This window comes from Petromyzon marinus, chromosome 25 (assembly GCF_048934315.1).
Source record: "Petromyzon marinus isolate PM22_M1 ecotype Great Lakes invasive population chromosome 25, UKy_Petmar_22M1.pri1.0, whole genome shotgun sequence".
Classification (NCBI taxonomy): Eukaryota; Metazoa; Chordata; class Hyperoartia; order Petromyzontiformes; family Petromyzontidae; genus Petromyzon; species Petromyzon marinus.
This window is the reverse complement of record NC_133691.1, coordinates 2,435,589-2,455,427: the sequence shown is the minus strand read 5'-3', so window position 1 is coordinate 2,455,427 and position 19,839 is coordinate 2,435,589. Positions and strand designations below refer to the sequence as shown.

The 19,839-nt window shown below is 48.3% G+C and overlaps 1 protein-coding gene across 5 annotated transcripts in view; it reads left to right on the top strand.

The window, feature by feature from the left end:
• DUS2 (dihydrouridine synthase 2) overlaps positions 1-19,839 on the top strand; it is a 166,681-nt gene that overhangs the window by 114,901 nt on the left and 31,941 nt on the right. For all 5 annotated transcript variants that reach the window (XM_032960728.2, XM_032960727.2, XM_076069623.1 and 2 more), the window contains 2 exons: positions 6,532-6,602; positions 7,003-7,089. In XM_032960728.2, the coding sequence (XP_032816619.2) occupies positions 6,532-6,602; positions 7,003-7,089 (158 nt within the window). The remainder of the gene's footprint in view (positions 1-6,531; positions 6,603-7,002; positions 7,090-19,839) is intronic.

The window sequence follows — 19,839 nt, the reverse complement described above, 5'->3', positions numbered from 1 at the left end:
GGATGCCCTGGTGGTCCCCCTCTTTAAGAAGGGGGACCGCACAGACTGTAACAACTACAGGGGCATCTCACTCCTCAGTGTGCCGGGAAAGGTCCTGGCAAGGATTATTCAACATCGCCTTGCTAGGCACGCTGAGGAGAGGCTTGCGGAGCCCCAATGCGGTTTCAGGAAAGGGCGGCCTTGCACAGATGCCATCTTTTCTGTCCGTCTGCTACAGCAGAGGTGTAGGGAATTCCAACAAGACCCACATCTCTGCTTTATTGACCTGGTCAAGGCCTATGTCACCATCAGTAGGCCTGGGCTCTGGGTTGTTCTTCGTGCTTTCGGAGTCCCTGACCCTCTGCTCATGATCATTAAGGACCTCCATGATGGTGAGCGGGCCCGGGTAAAACTACATGGCCGGGAGTCAGAGCCATTCCCTGTACACCTTGGGGTGCGACAGGGATGTCCTCTGGCTCCCACATTATTTAACATCTATTTTGACCACGTAGTTCGTGAAGCCTTCAATAGCTGTACCGGGGGAATTTCCATTTGGTACAGATATAATGGGAGGCTGATCGATGCCCGGGTGCGGTCAAGGGATGGCTCCCTATTGGTCAACCACGTTATGTATGCCGATGATTTGGTAATTGCTGCTCATTCAGAGGAGGAGTTAGAGACGCTTTTGCTGAAACTGGAGTGTGCCACTAAGAGATGGGGCCTTACCATCAGCCCCACCAAAACTAAGCACCTGCCTGGGTATTTTGTACCATCGGACACTCCACCCCCACAACTCCCAATCGGTGATGGGGCAGTTGTGGAGAGAGTGGAGAGTTTCCCATACGTGGGCAGTGTGCTCATGACCGGCTCCGGTTTGGCAGCGGAGGTCTCACTCCGAATCAGTCGAGCGGCAATATCTTGTCATCGGTTGTGTAGCGCTGTGTGGAAGCTGCCTGGTCTGTCGCGCCACACGAAGCTTCAGGTTTTCTCGGCCACAGTCATTCTCTCTCTTCTCTACGCTTGCGAAACATGGACCCCCCAAATGGAGCATCTTCGCCGGGTTAGAAACATTTAGGCTGGCCTGCCTACGATCCATCCTGGGTTTAACCAGGCTGGATTGTGTGAGGAGCTCACAAATCCTTGAAAGATCTGGGCAAAGTCCCATCGGTGAGCTCCTCCGGCAGGCAAGGCTGCGTTGGCTGGGTCATGTAGCCCGCATGCCCAGCCACCACATGCCTGAACAGCTTTTGTTCGGCCGGATCGAGGGGGCTAAACGGGCGCAGCACGGGCTAGAGAAGACATGGAGTGATGTGGTACAGGAGGACTTGGAGCTGAGTGGACTTGCCGATGACTGGTACCAGCGGTGTCAAGATTGGCCTCAGTGGAGGAAGCTCGTGAAGGACGCTACTGGGCAATTGGAGGCAGTCGCCCTCCAACAACAACGGAGGGCGGAGGAGCGACGCTCATAACAAGCGGAGCGCCGGGTGGCTAAAGCACAGCAGGTTGGCACAGTAGGGGGCACAGGTGGTGCATCAGCCAGTCATCTGAGTCATCTCAGTCAGTCGACCCGTGACACTTGGGTCTGCCCCGTGACCTCCTGCCAGCGGGCGTTCGACACGTCACGTGGCCTCAAGGTGCACATAGCTTGGCACAAGCGTCGTGGTGACGTCACCGCCACTTAGTGGCGAATGTCGGTTGTTGTGTTAATGTGTTTGTGTCTTTGTATTGTGTGGAGTGGTGGGACAACGGTTAGCGCACTGCGCTATGCACCCCGCAACCCGGGTTCTATTCCCGATTATCTGAACCGGTCATGGGCCTTCCCTAGGTCGACTCAGCCTCAAATGAGTACCTGTGGTGTGTAAACATCGCCACTGGGGAGACAAAGGCGGCCGGACGTGGTGCTGGCCACCCACCCCCTCGTGTACCGTTCCGGCCTTCATAGGTGCTCGCTAACAGCACTTGCCCCAACAGTCTGTTAAGGCTATACGGGGGATCTTTGTGTTTACGTGTGTGTTTGTGTGTTCATGTGTTTATATGTTTGTGTGTGTCTTTGTGCGTGTGTGTTGTGTTTATGTGTGTGTGTATATGTTTACATGTGTGTGTGTAGCACCTCGCTTGGGATTCTCTCCGGATCCATTCTATACCATGTGTGTCCAAACCACCGGAACTTTCACTCTTGAATCTTCTCTCTCAGCGTGAACTCTTTTTCTTCGTTTTGATTTAAAGCTTTCGTGTCTGCAGTAATTCATATTCTTAGCTCTTTCGGTAAAGTCACGTTGAAGGGAAACAATAAAATAATAAAATATATATAAAACAACAAAAATTCTCACGACGTTTCGACCACAACGCAAACGGTTGTGGTTTGAAACGTCGTGAGAATTTGTATTGTTTTATATATATTTTATTATTTTATTGTTTCCCTTCAACGTGACTTTACCGAAAGAGCTAAGAATATATATTTTTCTTCGTCTTTCTCTGATTGCTTCATTTCTTACTATCTCTAGTCTAGATCTAGGCGAGACACTCTCAATAATTCTTCTCGGCCAACTTTCCGTGCAGTCGCATTTTGTCTTCGTCGGATGTCCCCTTTCCTCAGCGCTCCGAGCCACACGTCAGGATTGGCACAGCCCTTGTTCTTCCGTACACTTGGACTTTCGACGTTGTGCAACGGTTAACGCCGCTGTTGTGCAAGTTTGCAGGGCATTATTACCACGCCCCCCTTGAGTTACCAGCTAGCTGCTCGTCTAAGATGGCATTGATTTGTCTCTTAGATTCACCGTGTTAATTACTCTGCCCAGAGCATGTCAGAGACACCATGGAAAACGTTTCATCTGCGCGCGGTCGCACTGCCTCCCTTGGGTGACAGCTCATTAAAGAAAAGTAAAGTTTATTTGTTTTTTAACTGGAGCCTCCTTTATATTACTTTGCAATTAATAGTAAGTGCTATTGTGTCTTCAGCTGTTGGAAAATTGGAAAATGGTAAATTAAATTAGTGACAGGTGGAACAAAGGAAAAAATCCTCCCCCCCCCACCCCCCACTTGTAAAAATCTTTAACACATTTAGCGGTTACTGAAGCAAGCAAGGTAATGGTGCCGCCCGGAAATGGCTTACTGACGCCACTGCTGGCTGAGGGACCTCCATGAGAGAGAGAGAGCTCTCGTTCATCTCACTTGACCCCACCGCACGCGGGGGCTTGCCGATCGACTCGCTGTGCTGGGCCCATGCCACGCCGCGGGTTGGATCGGGGCAGGAGGGGAGATTGAAAGAAACCCATTTTAACTGCCGCGCCGGCAGATCAGACCGTTGACCTCTGAATTGCAGGCCCAGCGTTCAATAATCGTCGCATCACGGCAGCGCCACCGAGTGGGAACTTTCCGTGAGGAGGAAACAGCCGGTTTAACACGCAGCAGGCTTTTGTGACCAATCTCATCCATAATACAGGGTTGTTTTTTTTGTTGTGTGGGTTTGATCGCGTAAATATAAAGTTGTCGTGAAACCCGCCACCACCCGACACAGCCAATTAGTAAGGTTTGTCACGTAAACGGAACATGCCGATTCGTTACTAGTACGGCACACCGGTGTGTTGGAGAGCAAATCCACAACATTTGCAATATGAGTGCAACGTTTGACCAGTAAAGCATGCAACAGTGTGCATTGTAGCCAGGGGGTGGCAGTGTTGAGTGCTGCCCTTGGCATGCAGTGGGTTCTCTCAGTGTGCTCCGGTTTCCTCCCACAAGAAGCCAAACTCATTCACATGATATTGGCCAAACATCCCAATGCTGGACTCTGGGGCTCTTTGAGGCTATACTGCGTAAATAATAATTGTTGTGAATCACCCAGAGCTGTGACAAGTCATGCCAGATTTGTAATATCATTTACGAGCCTCTTGAAAAAACAAACACCAATGTATCACCTTCGGGTTTTTTTCTGGTATTATATTTGTGTGTCAACGCAAAGCTGTGATTTGACGTTTCTCTTCATTTTCGATATATCACACGAATATCCTCATAATGGCATTTGACAAAACCTGTTTAGTAACCTCAGCAGTATTACCGCATTCAAATTTATCTCAATTGTGGTGTTAGTCCTTATCGTATTGTCGATTAAAATGGATTCTTAAACTGTTGACGTGTACATAAAAGCGCACATGTTAAATTTAATCTCTTTCATGTTGTATGTGATTTGTTCACATCACTTTTGCAGCCACTCGAGGCACGGGCATCCCGCGATTTTATTCTAAATCAAATCATGGACCTTAAAATTGGACAAACCGTCACGTCGTTACCGATGTGCGAGCCCACCGTATTCTGTTCAAGATCACGTTACAAACGCACAAATGCTGCACCTTGAGAATAACAAGTTAAACCGTAAACCCATCTCCAGAACAGCACTGACTTTTGAGGGTAATTGGTGGTTGCCTAGCTGCAGTGGCTGCGATGTGTGTGCTTGTGGTTGCGGCTCTGCCTCCGAACGCCCGGGCCCAATCGCCCAAGTGGGTTGGGGAAATCACTTTTGGCGAGTAAGGCACCGGGTGAACGCACGGCGCCTGAATCTCTCGTGACAGGGCAGACCAGCCAAGGAACAATCCTTTATCTCGGCGAAGGGTAGCTTCTGCTGTGTGCACACATCTGTTACTAAGTACACTCGGCTTTCAAAAGCAATGCAGGTTGTTTAGCCCTCTTTGCGCACGCGCGTGTGTGTGCTTTGTTGTGGAGCGGGCAGCGGTGTCGTGGCTAATGCACTACGATAATAAAACCCCATCAGCCTGAGTTTCATTCCTGGACACGGCCTTCAGCAGTTGACGATTATCTGAACTGGTCCTGGGCTTCCACTCTAGGTCCTGGTGCGACGTTAGTTAGTTCATTTCTTTTTGGAGCCAGCTGGCCAGGAATGGGCAAAACCTATCCCACTTTTCACCCAGGTGAGTGGGAAGCACAAACTGAGTGTTTCTAACCTAAAATTACCATTTGATAAAAATCACAATAAGAGACAAACAACGTATGTACAGGCATACTCCGGTTTACGCCCAGGATTCATTCCTGAAAAGCAAAACGTAAATCGAACGTACTTTTTCGCTGACCATCGCTGTGAAAAATAAGTGTATGTTTTTTTTTAAATATATTTAGATATATTACCTCGTCTATTCCACTGTATGTAATAATAGTTGTTTATCATATAAGAAATGTTTTTAACCTGTATAAAAATAGTCGCCATGAATACAGTATGTGGGGAACAAAATTTGAAGAGAGAACACATCAACGAGACTTCGAGCCATTCAGGGTCGCTTGGGGTCATGTGGCGCCTCAACGTTCGCCGTGCAACGTACAAAAAAAACTGGAGCTGAATGGTAAAGTTCGTAAATCCCAAGTAAGTTATAGCGAGGTACGCAGTACATGAATCAGGATGGAGTACACGAATCAAGAAGTTGTGTACGTTGTAGCGAAAGTACGTAAAGCGGGAGGGTGCAAATCGGCGTGTACTATTACAAAGAAAAGTTAAAATAACATTTCTTTAAAACTTAAAATCTACGTCCACATCGCCATCCACTGCAGGATGTTGTTTCTTATCTTTACTTTTTTTAGTATCTTGAAAAGAGCCCGGTAAAGAGCACTAACGATTACAAAAAGGGAAAGTGGGGATGCAGAAATTCAGCGGACAAAAACCCCCGAGGAGCAGTGCTCACAGGGCAGGGGATAGGGAGAAAGGAGGGCTCGCTACCCTACTCACGTTGGGATGACGATCATGAGCGTGGAACTTTTTTATTGTTTCTTATCTTTAGCAATTCCCATCAGGGCCACGGAACAGGGATGTCGAACAAGAGTTTACGGAGCGGCCTAATGGTGCCCGCACCCTGCCGACCTCACTTCCTGCTATCAGCCAGCCTCACTTTTTATTCTGCACCCGGAGGAATTTAAGACAGATTTAAGCCATCCTAGCTTAAAACAGCAGAGATGCAATCATCTGTGTTGATATTGGGGGGGGGTGGGGGGGGGCTCTGCGGATGTGAGACCAAATAATCCGTAAAAATATTGTTTGCGCCAATGATGTGTGCCAGGAATTATGGGAGGAAAGAGCCGCGCAATTCCACTCATCAGTGAAAATGTTGCGGGCTAAACAGGGAAGTGGGGAACGTGATCAGCGGTGAAATGAATCCAATATAATCTATTATACAGGTTTTTTATTTGGTTAGATCGTGTAAATATAAATGTCTTGTTAAACCCGCCACCACCCGACACAGCCAATTAGTAAGGTTTTGTCATGTAAACAGAACGTGCCAATTCGTTACTAGTACAGCACACCGGTGTGTTGCAGAGATTGTAAACGTTGTGGATTTACTCTCCAACACACCGGTGTGCTGTACTCGTCTTTTCTTTTTGTTTTCGTGACTCCTTTGCCTTTTGTTGCATCCGCGGCTTCGCTCTCGTGTGCCATTTAAAACGCAGACGTTCCGCCTGCACACCTTCCGCAAATTTCGCAAGCCGCCAAAAAGTTAACGACTGCGCCGTTTGCGTTTGGCCGCAATCTTCGCTCGTCCCGCGTGTCGACTGCAGTTGGAAGCCACGCTCAGCCTCGTGCGGCGGATCGAGAAGACCGGCGTATCCGCCATCGCCGTGCACGGCAGGTACGGCAGAAAGGGGGCCCCGGGCGCCGCCCAAGGGTGGTGGTGGTGGCTGTTTCGCTCCATCCCTTCCACCGACCGCCGAACCCATGGCGTCCCCGTAAACGGAAGTCGGCGGGGATATTGACAGATGGGAAAATGTCAAAACGCTCTTGGGACTATTGTTGAGCGCTACTTTTCTTGCGCCAATTACCGATTGTTTTCCGCAAGTGACGTTCGTCTCCGTGGCGATGAACGTTACGAGGACCATCGAGCGTGAACCTCTGGTTCCTAGTTTGGAAATGAGCACAGGAAGTGAACAGAGGGAAATAGCGGCCGGGTCAAAAAAAAAAACACATTGATTTTTCTGGCCTGTGCATGCTCAGTAATCATCGGGGTGAATGCTCGTTGCGCATTTCCTCAGGACCAAGGATGAGCGTCCCCGGCACGCAGTGCGCTGCGACGTGATAAAGGCCGTCAGCGAAGCCGTCTCCATCCCCGTTATCGCCAAGTGAGTGCCGCGATTCTCAAGCGCCGGACAAGAATGACACCCGCCGCCAACGTGAAATGTGAATACGCCTCATCGGGGGCGCTTGATTTCGGCGGCGGAATGTTTTTCGCCGGTTGCTAGAAGCCCCAGCGAGAGGTGGGCATCCTGCATTGTGGCATGTCGGTCCGGTTGTGGAAATATTCTCCGGTTCGCTGACCCGGAAGGGCCCCGTTAAAATGAAGCACAATAATACACGTCCACATCTGTTTAACAGGTAGGCCTTCGCCATATTGTTGGGTTGGATGGCGTGAAGATTTACACGGTCTAACCCAATGAGCATCTTTTATGGGCGTCCACATCTGTTTAACAGGTAGGCCTTCGCCATACTGTTGGGTTGGATGGCGTGAAGATTTACACGGTCTAACCCAATGAGCATCTTTTATGGGCGTCCACATCTGTTTAACAGGTAGGCCTTCGCCATATTGTTGGGTTGGATGGCGTGAAGATTTACACGGTCTAACCCAATGAGCATCTTTTATGGGCGTCCACATCTGTGGGTCTGCTGCGGTGCCGTGCGGTCGCCCTATAAGGAAGTTCACGCGGCTGTCAAATCTGCCCCGTCAAACAGTTTACAAGTAACATAATTTTTATTTTATTTTAATTTTATCATGTTTTATTTTTATTATTTTATTTCCATTCTACGTGACTTTACCGAAAGAACCAAGAAGATGAATCCCTGCAGTCCCGAAAGCTTTAAATCAAAATACAAGTAACTAGTTATTTTATTTTGTCCGCTGGATGCGCCCCCCTCTCCCCAACTTAGTTATTACAATTGTGCGTGCCAATTAGGTGCATAAATTTACATCGAATATCTGGTAGACCACAGCGCACCAACCCTGTAGCAAAGAGTGGCCCAAAGAGATGACATCACAAAACTTGTTATAAAATTACTGCGGCAAACCTCTGGCCACACTTGCGGCACACTTTTGACATTCCTCGTATAAAGAGTGTGCCATGGATTCCAATCAATTTTCTAATATTTAACTCTCGGAGGAGGGATATGTCAAATTGTTGGAAAACAACCATGATTTATTTGAAATACTTTTTTTGTGGCGTGTGCATTGGTGACCAAGTACAAGTATCTGCCCAAATTGAAACCCACAGTCTCAGCAGTTGCTGGCTCAAGTGCTCCGATTCGCACGGCCACCTGATTAGCTATGACATTTAAGGAATCTACACACGTGCGTGCGTTTCTAACCACTCGGTGACCCTTGGGTAGTAACAAATGGATGGAGGAAATGTTGAAAGAAATATTTTTTAAACATAACTATTGAAGCTAAGGAGAGAGAACATGGATTTTGGCTGGGCAGCTTATTAAAGGATTGATGTCCGTGCCAGGAAAGGAAGTTGCTTCTGAGGTCGAAACTTACCAGTTGATTTGCGATCACTCAGCTCAGAGAGAGTGGATCCAGCGGCGGCCACTGATTTAAGCGGACTTGTGTAAAGGGTAATTGACTCGAGACTCTGGATTGGCACGCTCGTCTTCTGTCTCTCTACACCGATGGAGATGTGTTCGGCAAATGGTCAACTGAAGGGAAACATCTGCCTTTCTCTCAATAGCACTTGCTCGCAGCGTCATCGTCATCGCCCGTAGCCGTGCTCCGTGCACCGCTGGATGAAGACGTTCCTACGCTGCCGCCGTCTATCATGGCAGCTACATTGTCAAAATTAATGTCGCGATGTCACGGTCCATGCTCGTATGGCTGGCTGGCTGGCTGGCTTCTGGAATGTGCATTATTCAACTCCCTGTGATTTATGTGATCAATTTTACATGTCGGTGATGGGAACCGTCAGGGCCTAGAGTTATTAAAATTAGTGTTGTCCCCTTTTTGGCACTGCCTCAACGCTCATTTGAGAGGTAACACTTTTACGTATTTGAGTCTACTGGCAGCAGCCGTGTGATTTTAGTCTACCGGCAGCAGCTGTGTGATTAGAATCTACAGGCAGCAGCTGTGTGGTTTTTTGTCTACCAACAGCAGCTGTGTGATTTTACTCTTCTAGCAGCAGCTGTGTTTTTATTCTACCGGCAGCAGCTGTGTGATTATAATCTACTGACAGCAGCTGTGTGATTAGAATCTACTGACAGCAGCTGTGTGATTAGAATCTACGGACAGCAGCTGTGTGATTATAATCTACTGACAACAGCTGTGTGATTAGAATCTACGGACAGCAGCTGTGTGATTATAATCTACTGACAACAGCTGTGTGATTAGAATCTACTGACAGCAGCTGTGTGATTAGAATCTACTGACAGCAGCTGTGTGATTAGAATCTACTGACAGCAGCTGTGTGATAGAATCTACTGACAGCAGCTGTGTGATTAGAATCTACTGACAGCAGCTGTGCGATTAGAATCTACTGACAGCAGCTGTGTGATTAGAATCTACGGACAGCAGCTGTGTGATTATAATCTACTGACAACAGCTGTGTGATTAGAATCTACTGACAGCAGCTGTGTGATTAGAATCTACTGACAGCAGCTGTGTGATTAGAATCTACTGACAGCAGCTGTGTGATTAGAATCTACTGACAGCAGCTGTGTGATTAGAATCTACTGACAGCAGCTGTGTGATTAGAATCTACTGACAGCAGCTGTGTGATTAGAATCTACTGACAACAGCTGTGTGATTAGAATCTACTGACAGCAGCTGTGTGATTATAATCTATTGACAACAGCTGTGTGATTAGAATCTACGGACAGCAGCTGTGTGATTATAATTTACGGACAGCAGCTATATGCTGATAGATGCCTCGGATGTGTGGTCTGATGCGATCGTTCTGCATGGCTGGCCACTGTTTTTCTTATGTCCGGCGGTGCAACGCCAGCCGCTGCATAACAGCGAGATGTTCTAATGAAATCTTGACTTAAAGTCACGTGGATAGGTTCAAAGGCAATCGCCAATAACTGCGACGTTTCAATCGCAACACAAGCGTTGTGGCGACGACCGCTTGCGTCACGATCGAAACGTCGTAGTTTTTTGTTATTTTCTTTGAACCTATCTACGTGACTTTACCGAAAGACCCGAAGAATATGAATGTTACACTTGTATATTAGTATTGTGTATAGAGTCTTAAGGCTTATCGTGATAGTGTTCACGGACCTCTCTGTGTCTTGTAGTGCGCTGTTGGTTGCTATGGATGCCAGCGGTCAAGATGTTTTGCCATTGAAAATTAAAGCCGTAGGGGCCCTGCGATTGCTTGCTCACATCACTGCTGGCAGAAAGGCCGCCGCTGGAGCGAGTTCTAGATTGCCCCTCTAGAGAGTATGCGACCGGCTCTTCTCTGCTGCCCAGGCATCTTTAAAGAGGCGGGAAGTACCCACCGCACGTGACCTGCCATTGTATACTGCCGGGTTTAAGCAACCTGCATAATTTTGTTTTTACTGACATGCCGGAAGACTTGGATTTGCAAGCCCATCGTAGTCACCAACGCGCCACGGCAGCACCCTGGTGGTTACCTAGCGTGAGGATAAAAAGCCTCTTGCAAGAGTGTGCGGCTTCGCCCAGACGTGGCAGGGCTGAGTGCAACCCTCCGTGTGCGATGGGCTTTCTCGGCGTGCTCCCGTTTCCTCCCACAAGAAGCCAAACACCCATTAACCCTTTCTCGTTTGCGAGACGTCTGCAAGCTACAGGAGGGTGGTTGGCGTTCCCCGTTCACTGCCGAATCCCAGAAGGCGCGGGCGGCTCGGTGCCTGAAATTTCACGTAGAGAGGCGTAGTATCAGCGGCGTTGCTTTTAAAGACGTTGTTACTCACCGCGGAGAACCGTAGCGACACGGAAGCACTCTACGATGGATGGCGTCAAACTGCCGCACGCTCTCTCGCATGGCCTTGTGGGAGCCTCCGTACCGATGGAGTTATCTTATTTTACCTTTTCTTCCGGTTTCGTTCCAATGACGTACACGTACGTCATTGGAACGAAACCGTACGTCATCGGAACGGGAAAGGGTTCATGCTATTGACCGACCATCCCAATGCTGGAACTTTACGCAAACATAGTCTTGGAACTTGTTCAGGATATCCTGGGTAAATAATTGTTTTCGTAGTAAACATCCCAGAGCTGCGGAGCTTAACCTACCTATCGACTAACAGAAGAAAAGTGGCCTCTATAAAATGGTATAAAGAAAATTAAAGTAAAACGATCGAAAAACAGTATCAAATGTTAAGCGACGTGTACAATTTTTGTGCGCGTACATTTCATTACCCTTGTGTATATTTAAGATGCTTTCCTGGAAGCAAGTTTTTGTGGCACGATGTCCGTTGGGTATTCTGATGAGCCGCTCGGAGTGGGCTGCCGACCTGCTGTGAATTTACATTTTATTGAAGAGCTGCGCATAATTGAATCTGCCATCGCTGTGGAGATGGTGCTGCTGGTGTTGTACCAAGGCGACAGTCCACTTTCCATCCTGTCGTATTTTTTTCACGGGAACGCGCATTTGGCAGTTCTGTTGGGAATATTGCAGATCTCTCATTTTGGTATCTTGACATGCAAGTTTTCAAGTTTCAAGTTTCATTTATTAGGTAGAGCCCTGTGAGCCATGCTGCTCTTAAGTCGGGTGCAACCGCAACAAACAAAATATGAATCTACATTGCAGAAAACTATTACAACACAACCAGACCAAAATAAAGCTACAAAAACAATCTAACAACAGTAATCATAGGAACTGTGATTTTAAATTTAACAATAAACGATATACATAACACGTACGACAAAACCTGCAGCCATACATAGCTGGCAGAACGACACTCCCAGTGTATGTGTGAGTGAGTCAGCAGCAGCGTGAGTGAGTGTATGATGTGTGAGTCGGCGTATGATGTGCGAGTCAGCGTATGATGATTGAGTCAGTATTAGGTTGAGTGAGTGTATGATGTGTGAGTCAGCGCACGATGTGTTAGCGCATGATGAGCGAGTCAGTGTATGATGTGTGAGTGAGTCAGCGGCAGTGTGAGTGAGTGTATGATGTGCGAGTGAGCCAGCACACGATGAGTGAACCTGTGTATGATGAGTGAATGGGTCAGTGGTTGTGCGAGTGTATGATGTGTGAGTAAGCGCATGATGAGCGAGTCAGTGCATGATGTGTGAGTGAGTCAGTGCATGGTGTGAGTGAGTCAGTGCATGGTGTGAGTGAGTCAGTGCATGATGTGTGAGTGAGTCAGTGTATGATGTGTGAGTGAGTCAGTGTATGGTGTGTGAGTGAGTCAGTGCATGGTGTGAGTGAGTCAGTGTATGATGTGTGAGTGAGTCAGTGTATGATGTGTGAGTGAGTCAGTGTATGATGTGTGAGTGAGTCAGTGTATGATGTGTGAGTGAGTCAGTGTATGATGTGTGAGTGAGTCAGTGCATGGTGTGAGTGAGTTAGTGTATGATGTGTGAGTGAGTCAGTGTATGATGTGTGAGTGAGTCAGTGTATGATGTGTGAGTGAGTCAGTGCATGGTGTGAGTGAGTCAGTGCATGGTGTGAGTGAGTCAGTGCATGGTGTGAGTGAGTCAGTGCATGGTGTGAGTGAGTCAGTGTATGATGTGTGAGTGAGTCAGTGTATGATGTGTGAGTGAGTCAGTGTATGATGTGTGAGTGAGTCAGTGTATGATGTGTGAGTGAGTCAGTGTATGATGTGTGAGTGAGTCAGTGTATGATGTGTGAGTGAGTCAGTGTATGATGTGTGAGTGAGTCAGTGTATGGTGTGTGAGTGAGTCAGTGCATGGTGTGAGTGAGTCAGTGTATGATGTGTGAGTGAGTCAGTGTATGATGTGTGAGTGAGTCAGTGTATGATGTGTGAGTGAGTCAGTGTATGATGTGTGAGTGAGTCAGTGTATGGTGTGTGAGTGAGTCAGTGCATGGTGTGAGTGAGTCAGTGTATGATGTGTGAGTGAGTCAGTGTATGATGTGTGAGTGAGTCAGTGTATGGTGTGTGAGTGAGTCAGTGTATGTTGTGAGTGAGTCAGTGTATGATGTGTGAGTGAGTCAGTGTATGGTGTGTGAGTGAGTCAGTGTATGTTGTGAGTGAGTCAGTGTATGATGTGTGTGTGAGTCAGTGTATGATGTGTGAGTGAGTCAGTGTATGATGTGTGAGTGAGTCAGTGTATGATGTGTGAGTGAGTCAGTGTATGATGTGTGAGTGAGTCAGTGTATGATGTGTGAGTGAGTCAGTGTATGATGTGTGAGTGAGTCAGTGTATGGTGTGTGAGTGAGTCAGTGCATGGTGTGAGTGAGTCAGTGTATGATGTGTGAGTGAGTCAGTGTATGATGTGTGAGTGAGTCAGTGTATGGTGTGTGAGTGAGTCAGTGTATGTTGTGAGTGAGTCAGTGTATGATGTGTGAGTGAGTCAGTGTATGGTGTGTGAGTGAGTCAGTGTATGTTGTGAGTGAGTCAGTGTATGATGTGTGTGTGAGTCAGTGTATGATGTGTGAGTGAGTCAGTGTATGATGTGTGTGTGAGTCAGTGTATGATGTGTGAGTGAGTCAGTGTATGACGTGTGAGTGCATCGGTGTTGGCTCCCTCTGCTCGCGCCGTCGCCCCCCACCCCCCCCCCCGGCTCCGTCGCCCCCCCCCCCCCCGGCTCCATCGGCCCCCCCCCCCAGCTCTGTCGGCCCCCCCTGGCTCCATCGCTTCCCCCCCCCCGGCTCCATCGCCCCCCCCCCTGGCTCCGTCGGCTCCCCCGGCTCCGTCGGCCCCCTCGGCTCCATCGGCTCCCTCAGCCCCCTCACAAACGGCCATGACTGCAAAGACAAAGTTTCACCCGCGTAGCCTTCGCAGACTGCTAGGGCAAGTGCTGCTAGCGTGCTAGCGAGCGGCTACGAAGGCCATCACGGCACACGAAGGGGTGAGTGGCCAGCATCATGCCTGGCTGCCTCTGTCTCCTCAGTGGTGATGTTTGCACATCGCACAATTTATGTGTGAGTCGACCTAGGGGATGCCCAGGACCGGTTCAGTTAAATGTCACAGTTGTTGGGCGTGAACGGGAAACGAACTCGGGTCACCGGGTTCGTTAGCACAGCATGCTCACCGCTACACAGCCACTCCCCCACACACACGCGCACACACTCACCGCTTTGGGTCCTTACCCATAACAGCTGCACCTCGTGGTCATTTCATAGGGCACTTCGATGCCAGAGGTGAGCATCCTCTCAGATGGATTGTGTCTGTAGGGGTCTGCCACTCTGCCACTATTCTTGGCCATTGTCCCTTCTCGTGACTTCTTCAGCCCAAGGCCCACTCACTCCTTCTCTTAACTCTTTGAACGACGTCTTTAACCTGCGTCCATAATCCGGTACTTTTGAGGGGAGGGGATTGGTGGATCGCACTGGGATCGTGCGCACGATACACGTGCCAAGGCCAACGGAGTGCCCCCGGCAGGTAGTACAGCAAGTGTTTTGTGTTCGTGAAGGCTGTGCGCATTTGGCATTGCGTGACCGTACTTCTTCAAGCCGGTCAGTAGGGATGTTGGGAGGGATTTCTCAGAACCACTGCAGATGTCGCCACTGATGTTATCCATGGGCAGGAATCAAACTCAGGCGGCAGGATTCATGCCTGCACCTCGTTACAAGATAGTTTAGTAAATGCTAATTTTTACGGCCTAATTCATTCATGTGTATAAGTAATTCATCAACTATCAATATACATTAAATAGTATTTAATGGGTCCTCTCATACATTATTCATAAGACTGCATGAATAAACACATGAAGTACATTTGTGTTTTTTAATGTGGTTGCGTTATCTCTTTACGCACACAGAGACGCCTTCATTGATGTCACCGAGCGTACGTTCTGAAATCACTGTTGCTTTCATTTCCATTGCGGAATAATAATCATCGTCGTCATCAGCAGCCGTGATCAATCCACTGCTGGATGAAGGCCTTCCCAAGCCGCCGACACCTCTAGCGATCCCACGGTGCAGCATTCCATCCGACAGCCGCACATGAACCGAGTTCATAGCTCCATCCCCTCGTCGGACATCCTCTCCCGACACGTTCCATCCCCTCGTTGTCACTCCGTCGTTATTACTCCTGAATAGTCAGGACACATAAGGTTGTTATATTTATTTGAACAAATCACAAAGGGATATTTAATTTGCTTTAACAAACGTTTAAACGGACTTCCATGAACTTTAATGCACACATGCACGCATTAAATTTATTTTGAAATAAATTTTGAACGGTTTTTAAAGATGGCAGCAGCCTTTTCTTACGTAGAGATGAATTAAACTCGTTCGTCTTCAGTGAATGTTCTTTGAATTGTAAATGTCGTATGAAAAGGAAGAAGAAAAACATTAATAACGATAATAGATTAAATAATAACTGAAAGAATTAGCAATAAAAAAATGTTGATGTCAGTGTTCAAGTAAATGAAGCAATCCGATTTGTCCTGACTTTTGGGCCACCCTGTACAATGCAATTGTCAATTGGAACTTAAGGAGGGGGTGGGGCGGTTGCCCAAATGTTGAACTTTGCAAACAACGATGGGCGGTTTTCTTGAAAAATCCGACCTTTGTTGGGTCCAATCTTGGGGCCGCATCTCTTTAATGTCGACCATCGACGGCTCCCGTGGGCCGCAAGGAATCCAATAAAAAGAGCGGCCCTCTTCGTGGCCCGACCAGATTTTCTCTTTGCCAAAAAATGGCAAGTGCGAGTTTTGCCTTTCTGTTTGGGGGGTTAATTTTTTCTCAAATTTGCGGGACATTTTCTTTCACCTGCGACTCCACGTTGTCCACAAGCAGATCTGCACCGCTGACTCAGGGGGCTGTGAACATGAAATGAGCATCGCAGCCCTGCTCATTTGTGCATGAAATCACTTTGAGACCGTTTATTTTACGCAATTACGGATAATGGAGAAAACTTATTTGAAGGTCCCGTATATAATAGAGAGAGAGAAAAAAAAACTGCGTCTGTGTTCGCTGATCCATGGCTAAAGCACAATGTGGTTATTAATAAGAGTCAGGGTTTACATTGTGTGGACACCACAACGATGAGCCCACAGAGCTTCTGGCCATGTGACACTCAGCAACATTTGTTCTACTTCTTTCGCACCGTACATAGCCAAGCGTGCTAATCGTATGTGCGTTCTGTGGGCACTGACATCCGTCGTTCGGCAGAAACAGCATTCATGCGATTCGACTGCAGTCCCCCCGATGAATTTGAAGTGACATTTTGCTGAAATATTGTTTTTCGTTCTGTTTCGCGTGAAGATGTAACGTAACCTTTTCGCAATATTCAGTTAAAGGCTCTTTGCCGATCCATTGCTCGATGGAGGCCTCCCCACGCGCTTGTCGGGCATTGCGGTTATTTGACCGTACTTCACCACGCTGGTCAATGTCAGTTGGTGAAGTGGAGCGGGGGCAGGGGGGGGGGGAGAAGGACCAGACCGGATATCAGTTGTCACTGCTGTTAGCTATGGCTGGGATTCGAACTCGGGTCAACGGGTTCGTAGCGCAGGGCGCTGTCCACTGCAGCCACCGCTTCACCCGGCCTTGTAAGCTCGGCGAGGCGTAATGGAAAACTTGGGATTGTTACAGGAAGGCATTGCTCCTCAACACTTCGGTGGACATGCGGGAGCCCAGTGGCTCACTCGTGCCCTGCCCAGCTGCTCACGTGACATGCTATTGTTCCAAGTGCTTACCTGAAAATGTGGCTGGGGGGAGGGTGGGTGTCGAAGCTGTGCCGTGCCAGAGATCGGTGTGAGTGCGGAGTTACGTGCACCATAACGCTACGTTCCCTTGAGCGCTTGCTAAATAGAGAGATAAAAAAATATAGGCTGTCAAATAGGCCTCTTTATATACCTGTCCATCCACATAAACCACGCAAGTGTGTTTACACATTCCATCAGCCACGCGGCCTTCTGAGAGTGCATGATATCAAGTGCATTGGTTCAACACGAGCAAACTGGACCGGTTTTGACATGCAGTATCACATCAGCAGAGTCAGGCTCGCTTGAACCAGTGCTGGTGAACGGCCCTCTCTGTGAGATATGGGTCCCACCAGTTCGACGCAAAACCCCTACGACTCACAACGCAGCGTAATCATTTGTGTCGTTTGGTGAGAACATAAGCGAGGAGATAAATGAGCAGACGAAACGCCTCCTCCGCATCTCCGTGGCCTGGCCTGGTTCGGGAAGCGGGAAAGTGGGCGCAGCTTGGATTCTCGCAGCAGCCTTACGCAGACCGAGCGGACTACACCAGGCCTGCGGAGCTCCTCACTCTTAGAGGGCCGCATTGCATCGCTTCCGCTAAGGAAGCGTTCCCGTTCTTACCCGAGCCTCGGGGGCTGTCGCACTGTCACAGTGTCAACAAAAAATCACTCCAAAAAGTAATGCGATTGTGTAACCAAGTTTGCCTCATCACGTCATCAGGCGTGGTCAAGATTAATCTGCTGCTGGATGAATGCCTCCCTAAGCCGTCACCATCCCTGGCAGTCCTGCGATGTAACTGTCCACCTGGCACCTGCACACGACAGCTGATCTCGCCTCTCTGTCTCCACCATGGACGCACTCTCGGGCACGTTACCTGCCCTGGCTGCCGCTCCACCGTTAGTGATGACCGCCGTTAGTGATGACTACCGTTAGTGATGTCCACCGTTAGTGATGTCCATCGTTAGTGATGGCCACCGTTAGTGATGACCGCCGTTAGTGATGACTACCGTTAGTGATGTCCACCGTTAGTGATGTCCATCGTTAGTGATGGCCACCGTTAGTGATGACCACCGTTAGTGATGACTACCGTTAGTGATGACCACCGTTAGTGATGATCACCGTTAGTGATGATCACCATTAGTGATGACTAGCGTTAGTGATGACCGCCGTTAGTGATGACCACCGTTAGTGATAACTACTGTCAGTGATGACCTCCGTTAGTGATGATCACCGTTAGTGATGACCGCTGTTAGTGATGACCGCCGTTAGTGATGATCACCGTTAGTGATGATCACCGTTAGTGATGACTACCGTTAGTGATGATCACCGTTAGTGATGACCACCGTTAGTGATGACCACCGTTAGTGATGATCACCGTTAGTGATGACCACCGTTAGTGATGACCACCGTTAGTGATGACCGCCATTAGTGATGATCACCATTAGTGATGACCACCGCTAGTGATGATCACCGTTAGTGATGATCACCGTTAGTGATGACTACCGTTAGTGATGATCATCGTTAGTGATGACCACCGTTAGTGATGACCGCCGTTAGTGATCACCACCGTTAGTGATGACCGCCGTTAGTGATCACCACCGCTAGTGATGACCACCGTTAGTGATCACCACCGCTAGTGATGATCACCGTTAGTGATGATCACCGTTAGTGATGACCATCGTTAGTGATGACCGCCGTTATGGATAATCACCGTTAGTGATGATCACCGTTAGTGATGACCACCGTTAGTGATGACCGCCGTTAGTGATGACCACCGTTAGTGATGATCACCGTTAGTGATGATCACCGTTAATGATAATCGCCGTTAGTGATGATCACCGTTAGTGATGACTACCGTTAGTGATGACCACCGTTAGTGATGATCGCCGTTAGTGATGATCACCGTTAATGATGACCGCCGTTAGTGATGATCACCGTTAGTGATGACTACTGTCAGTGATGACCGCCGTTGGTGATGACCACCGTTAGTGATGACCACCGTTAGTGATGATCACCGTTAGTGATGACTACCGTTAGTGATAACCGCCGTTAGTGATGACTACTGTCAGTGATGATCACCGTTAGTGATGACTACCGTTAGTGATGATCACCGTTAGTGATAACCGCCGTTAGTGATGATCACCGTTAGTGATGATCACCGTTAGTGATGATCACCGTTAGTGATAATCGCCGTTAGTGATGATCACCGTTAGTGAAGACCGCCATTAGTGATGATCACCATTAGTGATGACCACCGCTAGTGATGATCACCGTTAGTGATGATCACCGTTAGTGATGACTACCGTTAGTGATGACCACCGTTAGTGATGATCACCGTTAGTGATGACTACTGTCAGTGATAACCACCGTTAGTGATGACTACTGTCAGTGATGACCATCGTTAGTGATGACCACCGTTAGTGATGATCATCGTTAGTGATGACTACTGTCAGTGATAACCACCGTTAGTGATGACTACTGTCAGTGATAACCACCGTTAGTGATGACTACTGTCAGTGATGACCATCGTTAGTGATGACCACCGTTAGTGATGACCGCTGTTAGTGATGATCACCGTTAGTGATGATCACCGTTAGTGATGATCACCGTTAGTGATGACCACCGTTAGTGATGATCACCGTTAGTGATGATCACCGTTAGTGATGATCACCGTTAGTGATGACTACCGTTAGTGATGATCACCGTTAGTGATGACCACCGTTAGTGATGACCACCGTTAGTGATGATCACCGTTAGTGATGACCACCGTTAGTGATGACCACCGTTAGTGATAACCGCCGTTAGTGATGACCGCCGTTAGCGATGACCGCTGTTAGTGATGATCACCGTTAGTGATGACTACCGTTATTGATGACCACCGTTAGTGATGATCGCCGTTAGTGATGATCACCGTTAATGATGACCGCCGTTAGTGATGATCACCGTTAGTGATGACTACTGTCAGTGATGACCGCCGTTGGTGATGACCACCGTTAGTGATGACCACCGTTAGTGATGATCACCATTAGTGATGACTACCGTTAGTGATAACCACCGTTAGTGATGACTACTGTCAGTGATGATCACC